Below are 18,936 nucleotides of genomic sequence, written 5' to 3' on the forward strand. Positions count from 1 at the left end.
ATATGACCATAAGCCTTGAAACAAAAATATAGGTAGCATATTCCATGGAATCATAATGGCATAAGGGAAACCTTTCCCAGTTTCAGAATCTGAATAGCATGGACAGGCATCAACAAACAATGCTGCATTTAGAACAAGCAGGTTATGGTGAAAATCCATCTCCTGACTGAGAATCATTGACACAGTCGATAATTTGTTGTATTTTTTAAGAATCCTTCCACCAAAGGCACCTTTTCCGTCCAAAATACAGTTTTATTTGCAACAGTAAACACAGACAAAGTTCTCATAAATTAAAAACCTGCCATAAATTAGAAGTCTTATTCTTATGGCCCTAGCACATGCAGCAGAAAGTAAATCCCACAACTGGGTCACATACAGTGAAAATGATTCTGGGAAAGTATTTTTCATTGCAAAACATGTCTGTTCTTTAAACAACGGGGTACAACTGCATTTCTCTGTTAGATCTTATTCTAACCAGAGGGAGTAAGAATTAGTAGATGACATGAGAAGATAAAGAAATGTAAATCCCATGTCTGGCAGCTTAACTTTAGACATGAAGAATACAGAATCAGAGAGGCTAGAACAAACCTCATGAAGTTACAATCCAACCTTCTCAGAGCAGAGTTAACACTGGATTGAGACTAGGCGAAAGACATTTAAACCAAAATCTGCCTTCACCCTTAATGGATTTGAACTGGGTATATAGTTAATGTGTCCCCCATAAAGTAAACTCTTCTTAACTACATGCAATAAGACAAAAGCAGTATCTGAACAGACATTCAGTGTACATAGCTAACCATTCTTGAAGTCATGTGTACATTTAAAAAACCCAAAGAAACAAAAAATCCCTCTTCATGTTAACCCATACCTATTTATGGGAAAGAGTCTTACACAAGCGTCTAGCCCTTGTAAGCATAGGCTGCATTGTTCACTGTGCAACATTCCTGAACTGTGAACAGACATTACCTCTTTTCACCTAGCACTGTGGTAAAACCATACAATCCTCAGAAGCAAGAAACAAGTGCAACAATTCATACAGCAGTTTTTTCCTTTTTAATTTAGTGATTATTGAGCAGCTCCAGAGCAGGCACTACATTACTTCAAACAGAATCAAGTACCTTTGAAATAATGTTGAAAAATAACCTCTTCAATTCCGTATACTCAGGTGCTTATACACACTCACACAAATTAATTTAGAAAACCTGTACATATGTATTTTTCAGGAAGTAACTCAAAGAACTGTACCACAAAGGATTAGTTTCTGTATTCAGACCACAAATTACAATCCATTTTTCCAGAGACAGGGTTTAAGGACACAAAATGCCATGCAGTGCTATTTAGTAGAAAATGTACCATTAAGATAATTTATCTACTTAGTGTGCTAAAAGAAAACACAGAACTCCTTAAATAAATGCCAGTTTATTATAAATTAGAAATATTTATTGTCCTTGAGCTTGGCAAGCTTAAGTTATCTGTGTTTTCTTTAAGATTATCCCCATGTTAGACAAGAGCAAAGAAGTATTTGACTAGGAAGCTTAAGGATCCTGGATTTTCATATTACTGGCTGCAAAGATGGTTCAAGAAAGCAGTATCCGTGTTGAATCTGAATCTGAAAGTCCATCTTCATGATTAGTTGCCTCATAATCACCGACATTATCAGCTAATTCAATGTCTTGGTCATCATTGCTCTCTGCACTGTAATCAACTTCTTCAAGGAAGCGAGGCTCATCTTCATCCAAAACGTACGTAGTGGGGCTATAATAAAGAAGAATTTGGAATAATCTTGTCAAAATTTTACTTGGAGGACTATATTCAGACTGTCCCTATCCTGACACATAACAATCCAAAAATAATCCTCAAATAATATCAACTTTTTAATGGCATGTAAAACAATTAGGTGCTAAACCCACATTTGTATGACTCTGAACATGTTACTCAGCCATATACCACTTGTTATCCAAATATGCCATGACAGATTAGCTACACACCATAGACCTATGCTAATGCCTTGTAAGAACTTCACAAAATTTTCAGTATCAGAAGTTCTTGCAGAGGGATATTACAACAGAGAGAAATAGCTGCTGCTATGAGATAAAAACAAAGCCAGAAGAGTCTTAAAAGTTGAGAATTATCTATATTTTTTAAAATACATATTCTACTGAAAAGCATTATGAGCAGTATCCCTGTACATATCAAAGCTGACAAAACATGGAGTCACATTTACACATGCAACTAGGATTAAGTTCCTGTATTTGTAACTTTACTCATATCCTAACACTTGCATGCAGTTGAAACTTTTATGTTAAGCCTTGCAACTCGGAAACAGCAGATTCAAGGAACTAAGACACTGCACAGCAGAATGGTTTATGTCCTTAACTAATGGTCTCCACCTTCACCTCCAAAAGCAAGTGGACTAACACCTTCAGTTGTAACTGGAGAAAAGTTAAAATACTTTATGATTTAAGGGCAACAAGGCTGGTGAGAGGCCTTGAGCACAAGCCCTATGAGGAGAGGCTGAGGGAGCTGGGATTGTTTAGCCTGGAGAAGAGAAGGATCAGAGGTGACCTCATTGCCCTCTACAACTACCTGAAAGGTGGTTGTAGACAGGAGGGGGTTGGTCTCTTCTCCCAGGCAACCAGCACCAGAACAAGGGGACACAGTCTCAAGTTGTGCCAGGGGAGGTTTAGACTCGAGGTGAGGAAAAAGTTCTTCACTGAGCGAGTCGTTCGTCATTGGAATGGGCTGCCCAGGGAGGTGGTGGAGTCGCCGTCCCTGGAGGTGTTCAAGGGGAGATTGGACGTGGCACTTGGTGCCATGATCTAGTTGTGAGGTCTGTTGGAACAGGTTGGACTTGATGATCCTTGGGGTCTCTTCCAACCTTAGTTACTGTGATACTGTGATACTGTGATACTCTCAACTCCACAAGACAGAGCGGAAGAAAACAAAAAGTGTTCTCCAGGCTGTTTTAGTAACCTCTCCTGGGACACAAAACCCAATCTGCCTAAAAGCACTAAGCATTCATAAATATTTGGGTGATTTTCTAGTTAAATTAAATTCTAAGAATTTGTTACAGTCTAAGAATTTAATCTGCATTTGTGGTAAAACTCATACGAAACATTGAGAATGTTACAGGGTACTTGTAGAAATGTTCATCAGTTTTGGTAAGTTTTGCCTTAACAACATTCTACCATGGCTGTGGCTTTGTAATTAAAAGGATTAATCATTGTTTCTTTCTAAAGGTACTTTAGGAGCACGTGGATCACCTGAAGTCTACAATGCTATGTCTACTGGATATAAATAAATTCTACAATATTTTTTATCTACTTGTAGCTACATGCTCCAGGTACATGACATACTGCAATGGTTTGTGCTTTTGATAGTCAATTCAAGTACTGGGATAAAAACAAATGAAAAACTGTTAGTTCTAGCTTAAAGAAAAAACAAAAACAAACCCAAAACAACAGGGAAGGGGCTGAAACCAGTCCCCTCAGACAGGAGTCTGAGGGTGGTAAGCTGGAGTCAGGGGTGAAACCAGCAGCCCAGCTGAAGTGCATGTACATTAATGCACACAGCATAGGTAACAAACGAGGAGCTGGAAGCCTTGTTACAGCTGGAAAGTTATGATGTAGTTGCCATCACAGAAACGTGGTGGGATGACTCACATGACTAGAGTATTGTAATTGATGGCTACAGGCTCTTCAGGAGAGACAGGTGAGGGAGAAGGGGTGGAGGGGTGGCCTTATACATCAGGGAGGCTCTAGACGCCATGGGACTAGAGATTAAGGATGATCAGGTTGAGTGCCTGTGGGTGAGAATTCCCCACAGTGGGAACTCAACACAGCAGGGAGGAGGCAGTCCAGAATGTTCTTAGAGTGTATGGAGGAAAGCTGCTTATCCCAGCTGCTGTGTGAGCCTACCAGGGGTAAGGCTTTGCTTGACCTTTTTACAAACAGGGAAGGGCTGGTGGGAGGTGTGGTGGCTGGAGGCTCTCTGAGGTCCAGTGACCATGAGATGATTGAGTTTTCAATACGCAGTCAAGCTAAGAGGGGCAGCAACAAAACCTCCACTCTGGACTTCCGGAAAACGGGTTAACGCCCACCCTGAAAACAGGGGATGGAGGACTTGCGAGTGCTTTGCCCTCCCTGCAGGGCGTTTTCCCCCTGGAAAACTGAGTCTGTTCCACTCCCTCCTCCCTGCCCAGCTAGGGTATACAAGGGAGGACATTGCAGCCATTAGCTCTCTTTTTGGCTCCTGCCTTCCTGGATGAGCGCTACTGCAGCTGCCTTCCTGCTCCTCTGCCACGTGGTCAGGCCTGATCCTTCTCCCTGCTGCCTCTGCACCTCTTCAGAGAGACTGGTTCTGTATTCTTGGGTTTTTTTCTCCTCCCATCCATCCTTGTTCCTTGCCCGTGTGAACTTTACCTGTTTTATATACATATATATACACATTCTACCCACAAAAAAAACAAAAAGCAAAAATAGTCAGAAAATAATCTATCAAAAATTCAGTTCAGTCACAGTGTCTGACTTCTGTTTCATGGTTCACTGAACAAGCTCATATTCATCAAGCCATGCAAAAAGGAATGCTCCACAAAACTAAATACTTCTGAAGATTATTTAAGCAGTAACTGGGACAACAACCCACTATGTTAGTTAATGAACTAGGTGTTTAAAAAAAATTGTTTACATTCAGAAGAGATAGTGAGGGGGAAAAGCAGAATTTTTGCTACAAAGCCACCTTCATTTTATAGAAGGGGAACCCAGCATACTGTAACAACACATACTTGGCACAAAGAATCTGTGGTAGAATCAGCAAAGGAATACAGTTTTTCCAAGTCTTGTCACACTTTCCACCCTAATAAGTCCCTACCTACCAACACATCTTCTAAGGAGAAGAAGTTTAAATATGTTATTTATTTAAAGAACAAAATTAAGGGAACTGCAGAAATTATATCATGTTCCAAATGCACAGATTTTTTCCAACTTCTGCTTCTAATCACTGGACAAAGATAGTGATTTGTTAGCTTTTGTATGGCAAGGAATCCACACTGCAATTACAGGACAGGCTGTGTAATTCAATTCACAGGAAATGGAGCCATTAAATGTTGGCCCAGTATTAACCAATAATTCTGAATCCTGAAACAGAAAACTACAATGAGCTATTCTGATGACAAGTATTTTATTAACCACTGATAATGTATGTTAATGCATAAAAGAAGGCACTTAAAACAATTCATGTTAGTGAAGTATAGTATAGATTAGTAAAGGTCTTTAAAAAAAATCCACTATTCACTCTTTTTAGTAACTGTCATCATTTGGAAATTAAACTGACATAGCTGCTCCAGTTAAAAAAAAAGGGCAACCAAAAAAACCTGTTTTAAGGGAAAAACACAGGACTAGACACACAGGCAAAAAGAGTTTCCATCTTCAAAGTGGCTTGTCAGTTCATGGAGCATGTCCTATTTTATACTGTCTTGAAAAAACACAGCTACATGTATTCAATAGAATTGTTTTGTTACATTTGTATAAATTTTTCACATGTGTAATCATGTAGGTATACCCCTAACTTTGAGAAATTCAGCCACTGTGCACAGTGTGTCTGACGCAAGACACTTTAGACATTTGCTCTAGCATGTGCACATTTTAAATTGTCATCTGAAACTGAAGAATGCTTTTTATTGGTATTTCCCATTTAATAAAATAAAAATCAACATTCTAAATTACTTTCTCTGTTCAAGAGAAGTATCATTGGTATAGACTGACAGATCTTGTTTTCAAAGCTACAAAAACCTTTAATGTAAAAACTGCCTGAAACCTGTCTCATAATATCTTAGCTTTCTGCTACCCTCCACGACAATGCATGTCTTCTCAATTATTACTGACAGTAAATATTATATTTATTAACTTTTTTCTTTCCATTTCTTCACAAAATGGCACCCAAGTACATTCTACATTCAGAGAAAAAAACCTTTGCTATATACAACTCACATACATTTGATTTACCACAGTATGTTTTGTCCTGATGTAGCAAATATTAACCGTGGATATTTTACTTTCCAGCAATCTTTATTCTAAAGACCAGTATGAATCTGCACAATGTCATTACTGCACTGTAACGAAGTAAGCAAGAATGAGGAAGTTTAACTGAGGCTGGGTCACAAGAAATGTAGACATCAAAACACCTGAAAAAATGTCTTGCCATTTAATCAAATTCTGCATTTGCCTCCCTGCTGCTCCGCACCCCTGGCATATCGTTCGACAATGTATCTTTAGCTGCCTCCACGCTGATTCTGCGGGTTTTAATTTTCTAACTTTTCCCTTGGGCTGTTTCTAATTAACTTGTTCAATAATCCCTCTTCCTCTACCCCTGCACCTCCCACTTTTCCTTTTAAAGGGAAGCCATTATTTTTATCAGGTTAGCAAAGGCTGTCACACAAATGCAGTTCTGTATTGTAAGGGGTGCCATAGTCTGTGCGTTTTCTTTCAAGTCATGGCAGTTAAAGGGAATACTATACTAAAACGTGAAGTTTTGCCTAATTTACATAATAATGTTTTATGGGTAAAAATACATTAATTCCTAAATACCTGATTAATATACCTAATACAATACTGTGGTCTTGAAGTTTATTAATAACCAACACTATTCCCTTCATTGTAAAAAAAAAAAATAGTAATTTCTATATCACCTGCCACCAAATATACTGAATTTAGGAATTAATACTATTTTTTCCTAGAACTTTATTTCATTGTTGTTTTTAAAATGACAGTAACTTACTGCATTTTTTTTTTTCTTATTTACATTAATACTCCAAGCCTATTTTTAAAAAATAAACCTATTCCCTACTGTGGTGTATTTTTTCAAACTAAAGTTTTGTTTCTCTCTCAAAATATATATTTGGCATTTTCATTATCTGTATGACTCAATTACAACGAAATTAATCCACAAGCCAGACACAATCACTACTAATTTCAACCCCACTGGGATGAGCAGTTTTCTGAGACTACCAGGGCAGTATAATACATTCTAAACATTTTCTTAAGAAAAACTAAGATATATTCCCTGCAAAACTACAAAGATTTGCACCTACTTGAGAAAGGAAAGAGAAAAATCTGAAGAACTAATTCCTTTTAAAACTGTATTGCTAGTGGAGAACAAAAATAGAGGAGAAGGAATCAGGAAGAGTCACAAAGGATTAATTGCTCTGTACTTTTCTTCTAAGTTTCCCCTTTAGAGTCTATATTCTCTTCCAGATATCAGCGATGCTGCATGAGCATGCAACAACACACAGGCAGCTACCTTGGCTGTCTCCTTTTAACACAGAGTAAAGATATTTCCTGAGGGGAATTTCCAGGCTAAAGAGGAAAATAACATGTCCAACTCTTTTCTAAGCCATTAGAACCCAATTTAAGTCTTGTAGAGTTATAAAAGTTCATTCCACAGCTTAAAAAAAAAAGCAATTAAACACTTCTTTTGTGCTATCACTCTGCTATACGTTTTGCGAAACTCAAACCTGGCTTAAATTAGTTGGATTCAGCCATCACTATCCTGCAGCCCACATTAATATTGGAATCATGCTACCAGGAGAGGAAGCAAAGCTTCAAAAGTTGTATGAAGAATTTATAACCTGCTCATCATACTTTTTTTCAGTTGCTTGGTGGGTGGGGTTTTTGTTTTGTTTTTTTCCATAGGTACTTGTTTCCTTACTTTGGCCTAAAGATAATAAACAGTACTCTGATGCTACATGCTACACAGAATCAAAAACAATCACTTAGGCCAGAGGAGGGTCTTGGTGTGTGAGCACTGCCACCAGGCCCATCAGTGAAATTCTGAGTCTCATCTTTGATAGATTTTAATTCCAACCTTCTGAAATACACAGATAGGAAGAAAGATGCAGCAAAATATGCCTTCTTTTCAACTAATTTGTACTTCCTGGCTATGGTAAGAAAGACCAAGGAAAGCTCAAGTGCTGCAGGAGAGTAGTAAGCAAGAAACTTTTATTCACAGGTGAAGGTGATTAGAATTATGCAAATGTTTTGGTAAAGTTTAAGAATTATGAAGAGTGAGGGAAATAAAGCAGGACAAATCCTTGTAGTCTAGAGAGACACCCTTTGCAAGAAGATCTTGTACACATTCTGACTGCATGTACCCCTCACTCCTTGCCTCACCAGTCTGATGCCTTTTCTGAAGTGTAAGATTAAGTACAGGAAATGGATTTTGGATCTTTTTCTTTTTTTTTTTTTCCCCCCTTTCCCACAGACCTTTTTAGCTGTCTGTTTTTTTTCTACACATAGATATGCTGGGTCCCAAAAGCTCAGTCTGCTTCACTGCTATAATTGAATCAAATTAACAAATGAAAACACACCAATGACCCTCAAAATAATCAATGGAATGACTAGAATTTCCAGAAAGAGGTCAAGTTATTGCACAAAGGAGAATTCCAGTAAGTCCTAACAACTGACTGCAGTCCTCATGTTTTGGTTTCATTGCATATAGGCTCTATCAAACTTGTCAGCATAACAACTATAATTCTTACTACAAGGCCAGTGTAACATCTAGTCTAATCTTTTCCATTTGGAACTGGGGGGTAAGCATTGGCAAATGGATCCAAAATAATTGAAGAAAAATAAAGTGTTTCGATCATCACTTAAGATGTTAAAGTGCACTGCCAGAGGGAAATAAATCTGCTTACAGCTTTATTTTTCCTGAGTCAAATATGTTTCAGACATAGTTCAATATGAACTCATGGAAACTGAGCCTATATGTAATGAAATACTGGAAGTATATTTTAAAATATTAACACCTACTTGGTCATTTTAAGTACAAGCAGTAAACCCCAAAACAATTTGAAAAAGCCTCAAAATCTTTTGAAAAAAAATAAAAGCAGTGCTTCTGTACGTTTAGACTCGAATGTTTAAAGTTTCCAGCTTACCCTTTAAAGCATTAGAATTGTGTTTGTGTAAAAAGTAACACCAGGAATACTCAAAATATAAAGCCTCATTCACTGCTGTAAAAACAACTTTATTTTATACTATTTATTAATTTTTTTTAACCTGCATTTTCTGTAGGTAGCTTCTCTATCATACTCTGGAACACTCTAATGGTAAGTAATAACCCACAATTCATGTAAGTATGAGGAAAGACAATACAAGTACTGCTTCTAAATAGAATAATCCAAATGGACATCTATCTTCACAACATTTGCTCAGTAGATGTTCTTTGTGTATTTCCAGCATTAAAGTGAATGGATACTACTAAACTGATAGGTGTTTCTTAATATCTTGTCTAGAACCGTAGAGATATGCTAAAATTTCAGCACTTTGGAGACAAAAACTGAATCAAAGAGTAAATAGACTACGTATTTCACAGGTTGGCATACAGGTGTCAAAAGCTGGTAATAACCCATTAAGAAATAGGAAAAAATATTGAAGGAAAACTTATTTCCTGTTAACTACGAAGAGAGGAACTTCTGCTACACAGAATACCAGCCAGATCTTTACTGAGAGGGAAGAAACAAAAACCTACCAAGCAAACACATTCTCCAACCAACAGTGAATTCTTACACAGCCAGGGAGCCCAGCTCTCCTGTGCTTCAACTGTAACAGTACCCTGAAATACCAATTACAGGCTTCTCTACATTTTGTTATCATTGGACTGGGAAGTGAGGAAAGAGCTTGAGTTTGCTCAGCTTTATCAGAGGTGTCACTAGGAGGTGGTACTCATCACATCTATGTAAATTAGTTGTGGTGTTATAGCAAAATTTTCTCGAGTACTTTTCACATCCTCAAGATAACAAGAAAAATTACTAATGGAATCTGAATGAACTGCAATATCTTGAGGTAGTGCCCAGTCATCATCTTCACTGCACAAGAAAAATACAGTATAGCCTCAAAAACCAGTTCAGTGATCATACAAAAATACTTCCTACATAAAACTTATCCCCACCTCTTAAAAAAAAATATGAAATAATATGGGAAAATCCACACTGAACCACACTTTTTTCCAGATGTTCTTTTTCCAGTACTGAGACAGTACAAAGCTGACTTCAATAGAATTTATTTAAAAAATACTATTATAATTTATTATGAACAATACCCAAAATAGAGGAACATGTTATCTCCATTCTTCCATTAAAGAGATGACCTTTAACTACACCTTGTTTTACAGTATGTGTTTCAGTTCTGAATGTAAGCCAGTTTCTAAAAATAAGTAACATGAGACTTCTCCCTTGAGTATCATCACTGATAAACAGTCCAGGTTTTTGAACCTTCTGCTGAGACACGAATTGAGTGCTATCAGATAGAAAACTTGAACCCCAGGATATCTGGCCCAGTTGTCATATGGGCATTTTTGTTTGGGAACAGACTAGAACTGCACTGCTCTAGATGGACTTTTCCAAGTAATTGAGGAAAGATATCTGCAGCAGAACTCAGCTGAGTTCTTCATTGAGTGAAGTCATTCAATGATCTCTCCCCAGATAAAAAGCTTTTCTTGCAATACAATTACTTTTGTGTTTTTCATGACCTGGTCTTTTGGGATGGAGACTGAACCTTCCTCATTTTTGAAGTTCACAAGTATCAGTTACATTCCTCACAGAATAGGAGTATAAATATTTCCATGTACAGTCTCAGTAATATTAACTTTATTATGACCCTCATGTTATCATTCATCCATAGTCAAATGTGCCATGCCAACTACCTTGTGCTTTTGCAGTAAAACATCATTAATTACTGCTTTCAGAAAATTCAGTATGAAATCAGTGAATTGGTCAGACAAGTGGCAGAGCTGAAGGAGGAGGTGGCAAGGCTGAGAAGAATCAGAGAAGGCAAGAATGAAATAGATTGGTGGAATCATACCATGCAAAGGTGGAGGCTCTTGAGAAGCAGAGGATCCCCTCCCCTCATGTCACCAGGCAGAAGGAAGTGGCCTAAGAAAAGGAGGGGAGTTGCTACAGGTCCCTGATTAGCGGGGCAGGCAAACCCCATCCCACCCTCCCTTACCTCTCCAGTTACCCCTACACAACAGATTAGGAGCTCTGGAAGTTGAGAGCCAGGATTGAGAGACCCTGTGTCCTATACCTGCCAGGTGGAAGACAGAAGCTTAAATGAAGAGGGTGGGTGGTGGCAGGTGCATGGCAGTGGCATTTCTCAAGTTTCAGTCTCTTCTGTCAACACTTAGATGTAATTCCAAAGAACAACTGAAAGATCTATCAGTCAGTAAGATCCTCATGTATTTTAAGAGGAATCCTAAACAGCTGACCTTCAGAGAATACATATCCAAAATCCCTCTCAACACACATAAAACTATACACACAAAATCCAATTTTATTTCTCCTTAGGCTGATGATCCCTGTCCAAAAAACCCAATCTGTGTTTTCCCAATCCAAAATTTTAGAACAGCTGCTTTCCATAGCTACCTGATGATTAACTATCTCAGCATCCAGCATAGCACGAGTGGAAGCAGATTATCTGTGCTAGTATCTCTGTAGTATTGCTCATTAAACCACTATGTTACATAAGTGGATAAGGAAGAGATTTCTTAGAAGAAAGAAGATAATTGTATTAATTCATTCTAATTGCCAACTTTTCAACCCAGGCAAGGAATAAACGAAAAAGGAAGTCAAAACCATTCATAGTTTATCCCTGACCTCCTCTTATTTTAAACACACTGTAGAGATTGTGAAATACAGGTTTGCTCTTGCAAAATTAAGGGAACTGGTATTTTATTTACATTTTCAAACTACATCTTACAAGGCTGACAGTAATTCATGCCTTAATTGAAACTTTAGAGTCTCATACTGAACAGTATGTTACAGATGCTGAGATCTGCTCGCTGCTGCTACCATTGTTTTGGTATCAATATTATGTTAGTAAACAACACCAAGGCATTCATAGTGATTAAAATCCCGTGTTTTGCCTGCACTGCAGACACTACACTAATGTAATTCCAACAATTGTAGAGCACTTTTTGCCTTTTTTTCCCGTGCCTACCATACAATTCTTTCCTTTCCAGCAGACCTACATATATTCCAGTGAGGCTTACACACTGGTGGTGCTACTCCAAGCTTTGTGATCCTGTCTGTTCCAGGATCAGCTTTACCCAAGCACAAAATTAGATCTGACATCAAAAATCTAATCATTATAAGGATGCTAATGCTGTGAGCAAATGATTCTGGGGGATCCAGCCATCACTGGAGCGACAGATATACAGATTATCACCACTACTCTTTATACATTTTTAACTACTTCTTTAAGTCACTCTGTTATTGTCAATCCTACTGTTCTTATCACCTTTTGCTTATGCTTCATTACTATCTGGAAGTATGAATACAAGCTCCAGCCCTTCTCAACAGTCCAGATACTGGTAATGCTCACATTTAAATGCTGGAACTAAACATCACCTTTCTTTACCACAGAGCACAAGACATGCCCTCCCCTATCTCTGATAGTTTTGTATGCTCTACAGACAAATCACTCAGTAGTCTAGCATCTAATGAAACTCTCAGTTCCAAGCACCTTCTTCTTTCAGTTGCACAATAATAGATTTCAATTTCCCCCCAAATCTCCATAGCACTGCTTTAGCTAAGTTGGGGCACTGTATAGCAAAGGCCACTATAAAGTATTTTCAGCTCAAAGTATGCCAAAAGTTGACATTATAGTGTGTAATTCTTATTCTTTCCCAATTTAATGCTTTTCTGGTCTAGAACTCTGCTTTATCTAATCTCTGATCAGATTTGCAGAAAGAGATGCATGTGCATGTGAAATCACTTATTTGATGTGAAATCCCAATTATTAAGTGCAAGTGGATACTTCAGCGATAAAACACACAAATGGAAATGCATGACAGTATGCATCTAGATTTTTAAGAACTGGCAAAGTAAATTGGCTACTGATACAATTAATTTCCTTTGTCACCCAAAGATTACTTCATTCATTTTAAATTTTTTAAGTGTACTATATATCTCTGCTAGAGGCAATAAGAAATAGTAAAAAAAAGATTGGAAGAAACTTTGTCTAAATATATTTTTAATACTGTAGCCAGTAATAAAAGAATAAGAAAAAAGCTCTCAGGCAATTGAGAGCTAAGACCTACTGAATTTTACTGCATGTAAGTACTGGATTACATTATGATTGCCAGTGTTTATCCTAGCACAAATGTCAAATGTGATGCACAGGCTAACACTGCATTTTCTTTACAAGCTTGAAACAACTGAGTTAATGAAACAGGTCTCCAAGATATTCAGATTATTGTTATACTAACAGATCACAATGCAACAATATTAGTTTTGAGTGAAAGATGAGAACAACAACATTTTTGAGAGAATCTTTACATCACTTGAGAAAATGCAATTTCTGCTAAAAAAAAATAATATAATAAATGTGTACTACCTTGTCACTTTACAGCTTGACTCAATCAGCTCATTTTCAATATCCAACAAGCTAGAAGGCAGATTGTGTTCCACAGGTGATGTCATTCTTTTTAAATGCAGTAAACCAACACAGAACTTTGCTCCCATCTCCTCCAGTTCTCTTGTCCCTATCTGCAATCCCTAATTCAAAAATAAGATTTAAAAAAACAAAATACATACATGCAGATGGACCCACACATACTGCAGAACTGCAATTAAAAACACATTTTATTATTTTATTTAACACACTTTCTTACTCTAGAGACAGAACAAATGAAGATAAGAGAGTAAATACTTCACAAGAGAAAATTCAGAGAGTAAATATGTAATTCCTCTAAGGCTGAACAGACATTTCCAGACAATTCTATATTTCTTTGGAGCTTCCTAGTCTACACTTCTAGTACATCAATATTAACAGCACTGTACCCAAAGGCACTGGAAGAGAGACAAAGATCATGTCCAAGTTTATAAGTATCAATTATTTTAAAAATCTGAGACAAAATGTTCAAAAGGAATTTCACACATTAAGATTTCAAATATAAGATTCTTCAACAGAAGTTCCATCAGGAGGAAAAAAAAAAAAAGGAGTGAATTCATATTATAGCTGTGATGAAGCTCTTTGCTATGTTCTGACATATAAATAAGACTATTTAAGGCAATAAAGCTACTCCTTGACAAAAGCATCTCTCACTCTCCTTTATGTTAGAGGCTACATGTGATAACTTTGAAAGCATGTACTCACACATTTATTAATTAGAAACAACAAAATATAAAAAGACATAGCTGTTTTCTAATTCAAATGATATAGCAAGGCATTTTCCTCTGCAAAAATTATTTAGGAGGTAGAACTTACGTAACACTCTCCATGTTTCCATAAGTGATAAAGCATCCTACTGTTATTTTTTCTTTTTAGCCAGCAGTGTAGAATGCACAGACAGAATCTCTGACCTCATCTACTTTATGAAAAAAGAATGATATTCCATAGTGACCCTCAACAGTTATGGAATTGGCTAATACTGACTGTATATGCACTAAGAAATTCAATGTCACAATCCAACGCCTCTTCTATGCCTCTTATGGTAAAGAGTATTTTTAAATGAATTTTGACAAAACAGGCAGGGAAGCAGAAGAACCAGGAACTGGTGGTGAGATAAATCATCAAGGAGGAAAACATAGAAAGCAGAAGAATGGAGAAGAAATGTTCACAAAAAGCTAAAAGACACAGACAAGCTTTGTCTATGTTGCCACACTGATGCTGTATTTTAAAATGAAATGTTTGAAAGAATGTGTTATGCAGCTCTTGAAATGGTACAGTTACATACTCTTTATATGTTTAGAACAAGTGCATACTTAATAAATGGAAAGTCTGGAAGTTTTATTTTGTTTTTCTTTAATATTTGTTTTTTCCTCAGTAATATTCATAAACAAGGTGCTTTTTAATAACAAGAAAGCTAACTCTCTATCTGCTATTCTAAGCAGTGCCATCCTCCAGCCAAACAGTACAGAAACCTGTTAGCTGTGAACAAGTATTTTAATAGTAATGCTACTTACCTCTTTTACAATGCTTTTGTGCTGTAGGTTTCAAAGCACTTTATTAATAAAGGAAGAATTATCCTCACTTTACTGATGAAGAAATGGAGGCAGAGAGGGTTGAAGCGATTTGCTCAGTGTCTCACAGCATGTCACTGACCCCGCTGGGAACAGAAATCAGTTCTCCTCACTCACAGTGCAGTACCTTATCCACAGAGGACAGTTCTGGGGTTTTGGTTGTTTGGGGTTTGGTGGTTGTTTTTTCATTTGTTTGTTGGTGGGTTTTTTAAATTGTTTGCATATCAGTAACATTCAAAGACCCCAATCACAGCTGGGGCTCCACTATGCTAACCACAGGAAGATACAGTCCCTGCCCTGAAGAGATTAAAATAACATTAAAGAGGCAACAAGTATGCAGAAGAAGGGTAACAGTAATCTCACTGTTACACAGATTACTAATGTGCACTACTTGATGGTTCACAAACTTTTCCAATAATAGTCTACATCTGTTGCTGAAGAGGTTATCATTAGTTGGCAGATTCTTTACAGACAATGTAGTAAGAGTTGCTCTAAGTCAAAAAAGGAGAAGAGAAGGAAGTGCAAGAACAACTGTTAGAAAGATAAATAGCATGTGCATGGCTGCTATTTCCAGCACAGCAGAAAGAGGATATAACTAAAGAGACCTATTATGGATCATAAAAGAAATTATAAGATAAAATTACTAGGTAACAAAATCTTTAAACAAAAACTTAAAAATTAAGCAACATTCCCAAATTTATTAATCTCCAATCCAAAAAGGGACTGATTTCAGTTTTCAGGTAGTTTGAATTACTAAAGAAATTGTTCCTTTTGCCTGCCATCTTAATTATCCTCCACAGCAGATCTTAGAGCATCTTTTCACCTGAATGTTTGCTTTTCAGTCTCTTGAATAACAGGTGACTGAGCAATGTTTGCAGCACTAATTCTCAATGCACTCCCAAAACCCCATGCAAGAAGTTAAAAACAAGATTGCCTCCAGAGATAACTGTCACCAGGGATCCTAAATGCAGGTAAGAATTGCTAACTTCATTTCAACAGCTTCCTGGCTGGAAATAGTCCAGCATCACCATCATCTGAGTAAAATTAGTAAGAATATTAAGAAAAATTGATATTCTGATACTATACAGCTTTAGTAAAGACTCATCATTTCTTTCACAAACAGAATTGTTGAATAATCCTCTTTGTGCTTTGAACAAAATTCAGTAATGATGCCAAGTCAGAAGAAGACTTTTATGTGATACACAGTTTAGTCCCTCAGATCTGAACTGTCATGTCCACTAAGGTGGGAAGTAGGAGAGGAGACAATTTCTCAGAGGAAAGTTCAACTCCTCTCTGTTTTGAAATAACACGCTATGAAATAAGTCATCTAATTTACACTGTATTTGTAGAGTTGCTGGCTCTGCCTCCCTCCACTAAAAGAAAAAAATTAAGCCTTTCTTTGTTATGCCTAGTGGCTGTGGTCTTTTAGAAACATTTCCTAAGTCTGAGCATTATTGTAGTAAAGAAAAAAAAAAATTAAGAATCTCTCTGTATATTCAGAGGATGACTAAGACCTCACAAATAGTTTTATTCCAAATAAAATGAATGACAGAACAGCAATTTGATCTCATCAGCCAGTATATATTGCACAGAAGAATGTTCTTCATTTCTGAGTAAATGGTTTTTTTCCCCACAGATTTCAGGCATTCTCTTCCTTCCTTACTGAAGAAAGGCTTTTTATGTTAACCATCTTGGAAGTTTGTCCACAAAGCACCTTCAGTTCAAGTTTCTCTAACAACACTGCTAAAACCATGAAGGTTCATGTTTAAAAATATTCTGGATGTTTCAAAATAAGCAACTTGTATGAGTTGCTACTTTCTAAAGCTCAGTAATGATATCTAAGAAATAATGGAATTTTCTGACAACAGCAGGAATGTTTCTGTTAACTAACAAGAGTAACTCACTCATTTAGTACTTACACACCTACTGAAATTTTTGCCAAAATATCTCTCTAGGGAGATAAGCATGTGCGTTGGAGCACACATTAGTATCTTAAATATAACTTGTTCTAATTTATTGTTGTTCCACTTCCCTTAATCCCAAGCCTTCTAACTCTTTGTCACCACCTTACTTGAGACTCGTGGTCATTTTCTTAATAAGCACTTTAAAAAAAAAAAATAATGCTGTTTTCAAGCAGAGGAAACTTACTTCATCTGTGATTGTTCATTTCAAAAATCCGCTTCGATTTGTAGCTATATTGAACATGGTGACAGAAGCTGAAGATGAGATGTTAGGGTGGTAGTTCTCCTGGTTTTTCACCTTCAAATAATTTCTTTGAACTAAGTTTTTTACTAGTGAAAAACTATGAATAGAGTCACCTTTTGTTTTCAATTATCCATCCCTGTTAACACTTTTGAAGGAGACAAATTATAAGTAAGTTTTAAGTAAGGAAGTCATCAACTATGGTAAGTTCAGAGATGTGGTACCAGTAGTTCTGCTAACCTGACATGTAAGTGTTTTGATTTATAAGACTGTTTTTGCAGCTTCACAGGAAAATTCTGTAAGGGTCACTACCAAGTATCTGCTGAAGGATCATGAACTGTTATGGTGAAGTCTGAAACTGCTATGTGTAAAGGAAATCTTAAGTGTAGTATGGGCGTTTATTACTAGGCATTTATTACTACCCCAGTTCAATAATCTACTGGAAAAAAACAGTTCTGATTTTGTAAACTACATGCATATATATGTGTTACAAGTGGTAATTAATATTAATCTGGTTAAAACAGCCAATAAGCTTAACATACTATGAGGGAGGGTGTTAAGTGACAGACGACAACTGTTACACAACCTGTAATATTCTAAATTACATTATTTCACTCTAGCGCACACAGATCTTAGAAGAGTTTTACAAGTTTAATGCAAGCAAGCAAGCAGAGTTATAGAAAAAGAAACCAATGCAAATGTAAGAAATGATAAGCAAGACAGTTTAACTGACATATTTCCTTACCTTGTATTTTCCCTGGTCACATCCACATAACGTGCTTTCCATTGTGTAGCTCTTTTGTACTCCTATCTCTCTCCAGACAACAACTCTTGCTGTTGATTCCTTGGACTTTTCCACTACAAAGCTGCAGCTGCCCATGCAGAATGCTGGGGCAGTTTGACTCAGGATCTTAGGGAGTGCCTGCAGGACAGTAATTTACAAAAAAAAAAAAAAAATATACAGTGATTCCCTTATGTCACATATGCAAGCAAGAGGGAGTAGAATATGCAGTCACAAACTGCTGCAATGTGAATTAAAAGAATAAGAATGAAAATATTCACAGTTATCACAGTATCACCAAGGTTGGAAGAGACCTCAAAGATCATCAAGTGCAACCCATCACCACAGACCTCATGACTAGACCATGGTGCTGAGTGCCACATCCAATTTCTCCATATTCAGTTTTCAGAACTCACTGTGTTCAAGTGACAACAGGTTTGCCATTTCCTTCTTATTAAAATCCTCTTCTTCAGATCCAATCACTAAAACTGTTAGTTATGTGGGTAAGAATCAGGATACAAAAGAATTCTTCAAGTGATGACCATCTCCTCCAAACTGACTGATATATCTTTGCTCAAGTTAAGTGTACTACATACCCCATATAACTAATTTTAAATTAGTTTCCAACTGTTTAAATGATCCACCGTACAGACCTAACACAGGCACAATTTTATTAACACATGAAATTAATTTGTAATCAGCAAAGTGCTAGGTGCATATTTAACTTCAAGAGCATGAACTAAAGTTTAATATAACTGTTTGCATTACATATTTGGAAAAAGACAAACAGTTATACAAATTTATGTATTTGACTAATCTTAAATGATTACATTCTTTCCAGCTTTTATCAGTTAAGCCAAAGCACATCATCACTTTGAATTTACTATTTCAGCAATTGTGGTGGTTTGAAAGGAAAGGCTCTGCTTTCCCTCCCCCACTG

The 18,936-nt window shown here is 36.8% G+C and overlaps 1 protein-coding gene across 4 annotated transcripts in view; it reads right to left on the reverse strand.

Annotated features, from left to right (window-relative positions):
* Window positions 1-839: 839 nt before the first annotated feature.
* AGTPBP1 (ATP/GTP binding carboxypeptidase 1) overlaps window positions 840-18,936 on the reverse strand; it is a 60,650-nt gene continuing 42,553 nt past the window's right edge. For 2 of the 4 annotated variants that reach the window (XM_054177967.1, XM_054177966.1), the window contains exons 24-26: window positions 17,961-18,137; window positions 13,386-13,546; window positions 840-1,755 (exon numbers count right to left, since the gene is read on the reverse strand). In XM_054177967.1, coding sequence (XP_054033942.1) covers window positions 1,578-1,755; window positions 13,386-13,546; window positions 17,961-18,137 — 516 coding nt within the window. In that variant the 3' untranslated portion in view covers window positions 840-1,577. Of the gene's footprint in view, window positions 1,756-13,385; window positions 13,547-14,956; window positions 15,100-17,960; window positions 18,138-18,936 lie in introns of those variants that run through there. The other 2 variants (XR_008463084.1, XM_054177968.1) reach the window with 2 other exon arrangements.

Source organism: Dryobates pubescens, chromosome Z (genome assembly GCF_014839835.1).
Source record: "Dryobates pubescens isolate bDryPub1 chromosome Z, bDryPub1.pri, whole genome shotgun sequence".
In the NCBI taxonomy this organism is placed as follows: Eukaryota; Metazoa; Chordata; class Aves; order Piciformes; family Picidae; genus Dryobates; species Dryobates pubescens.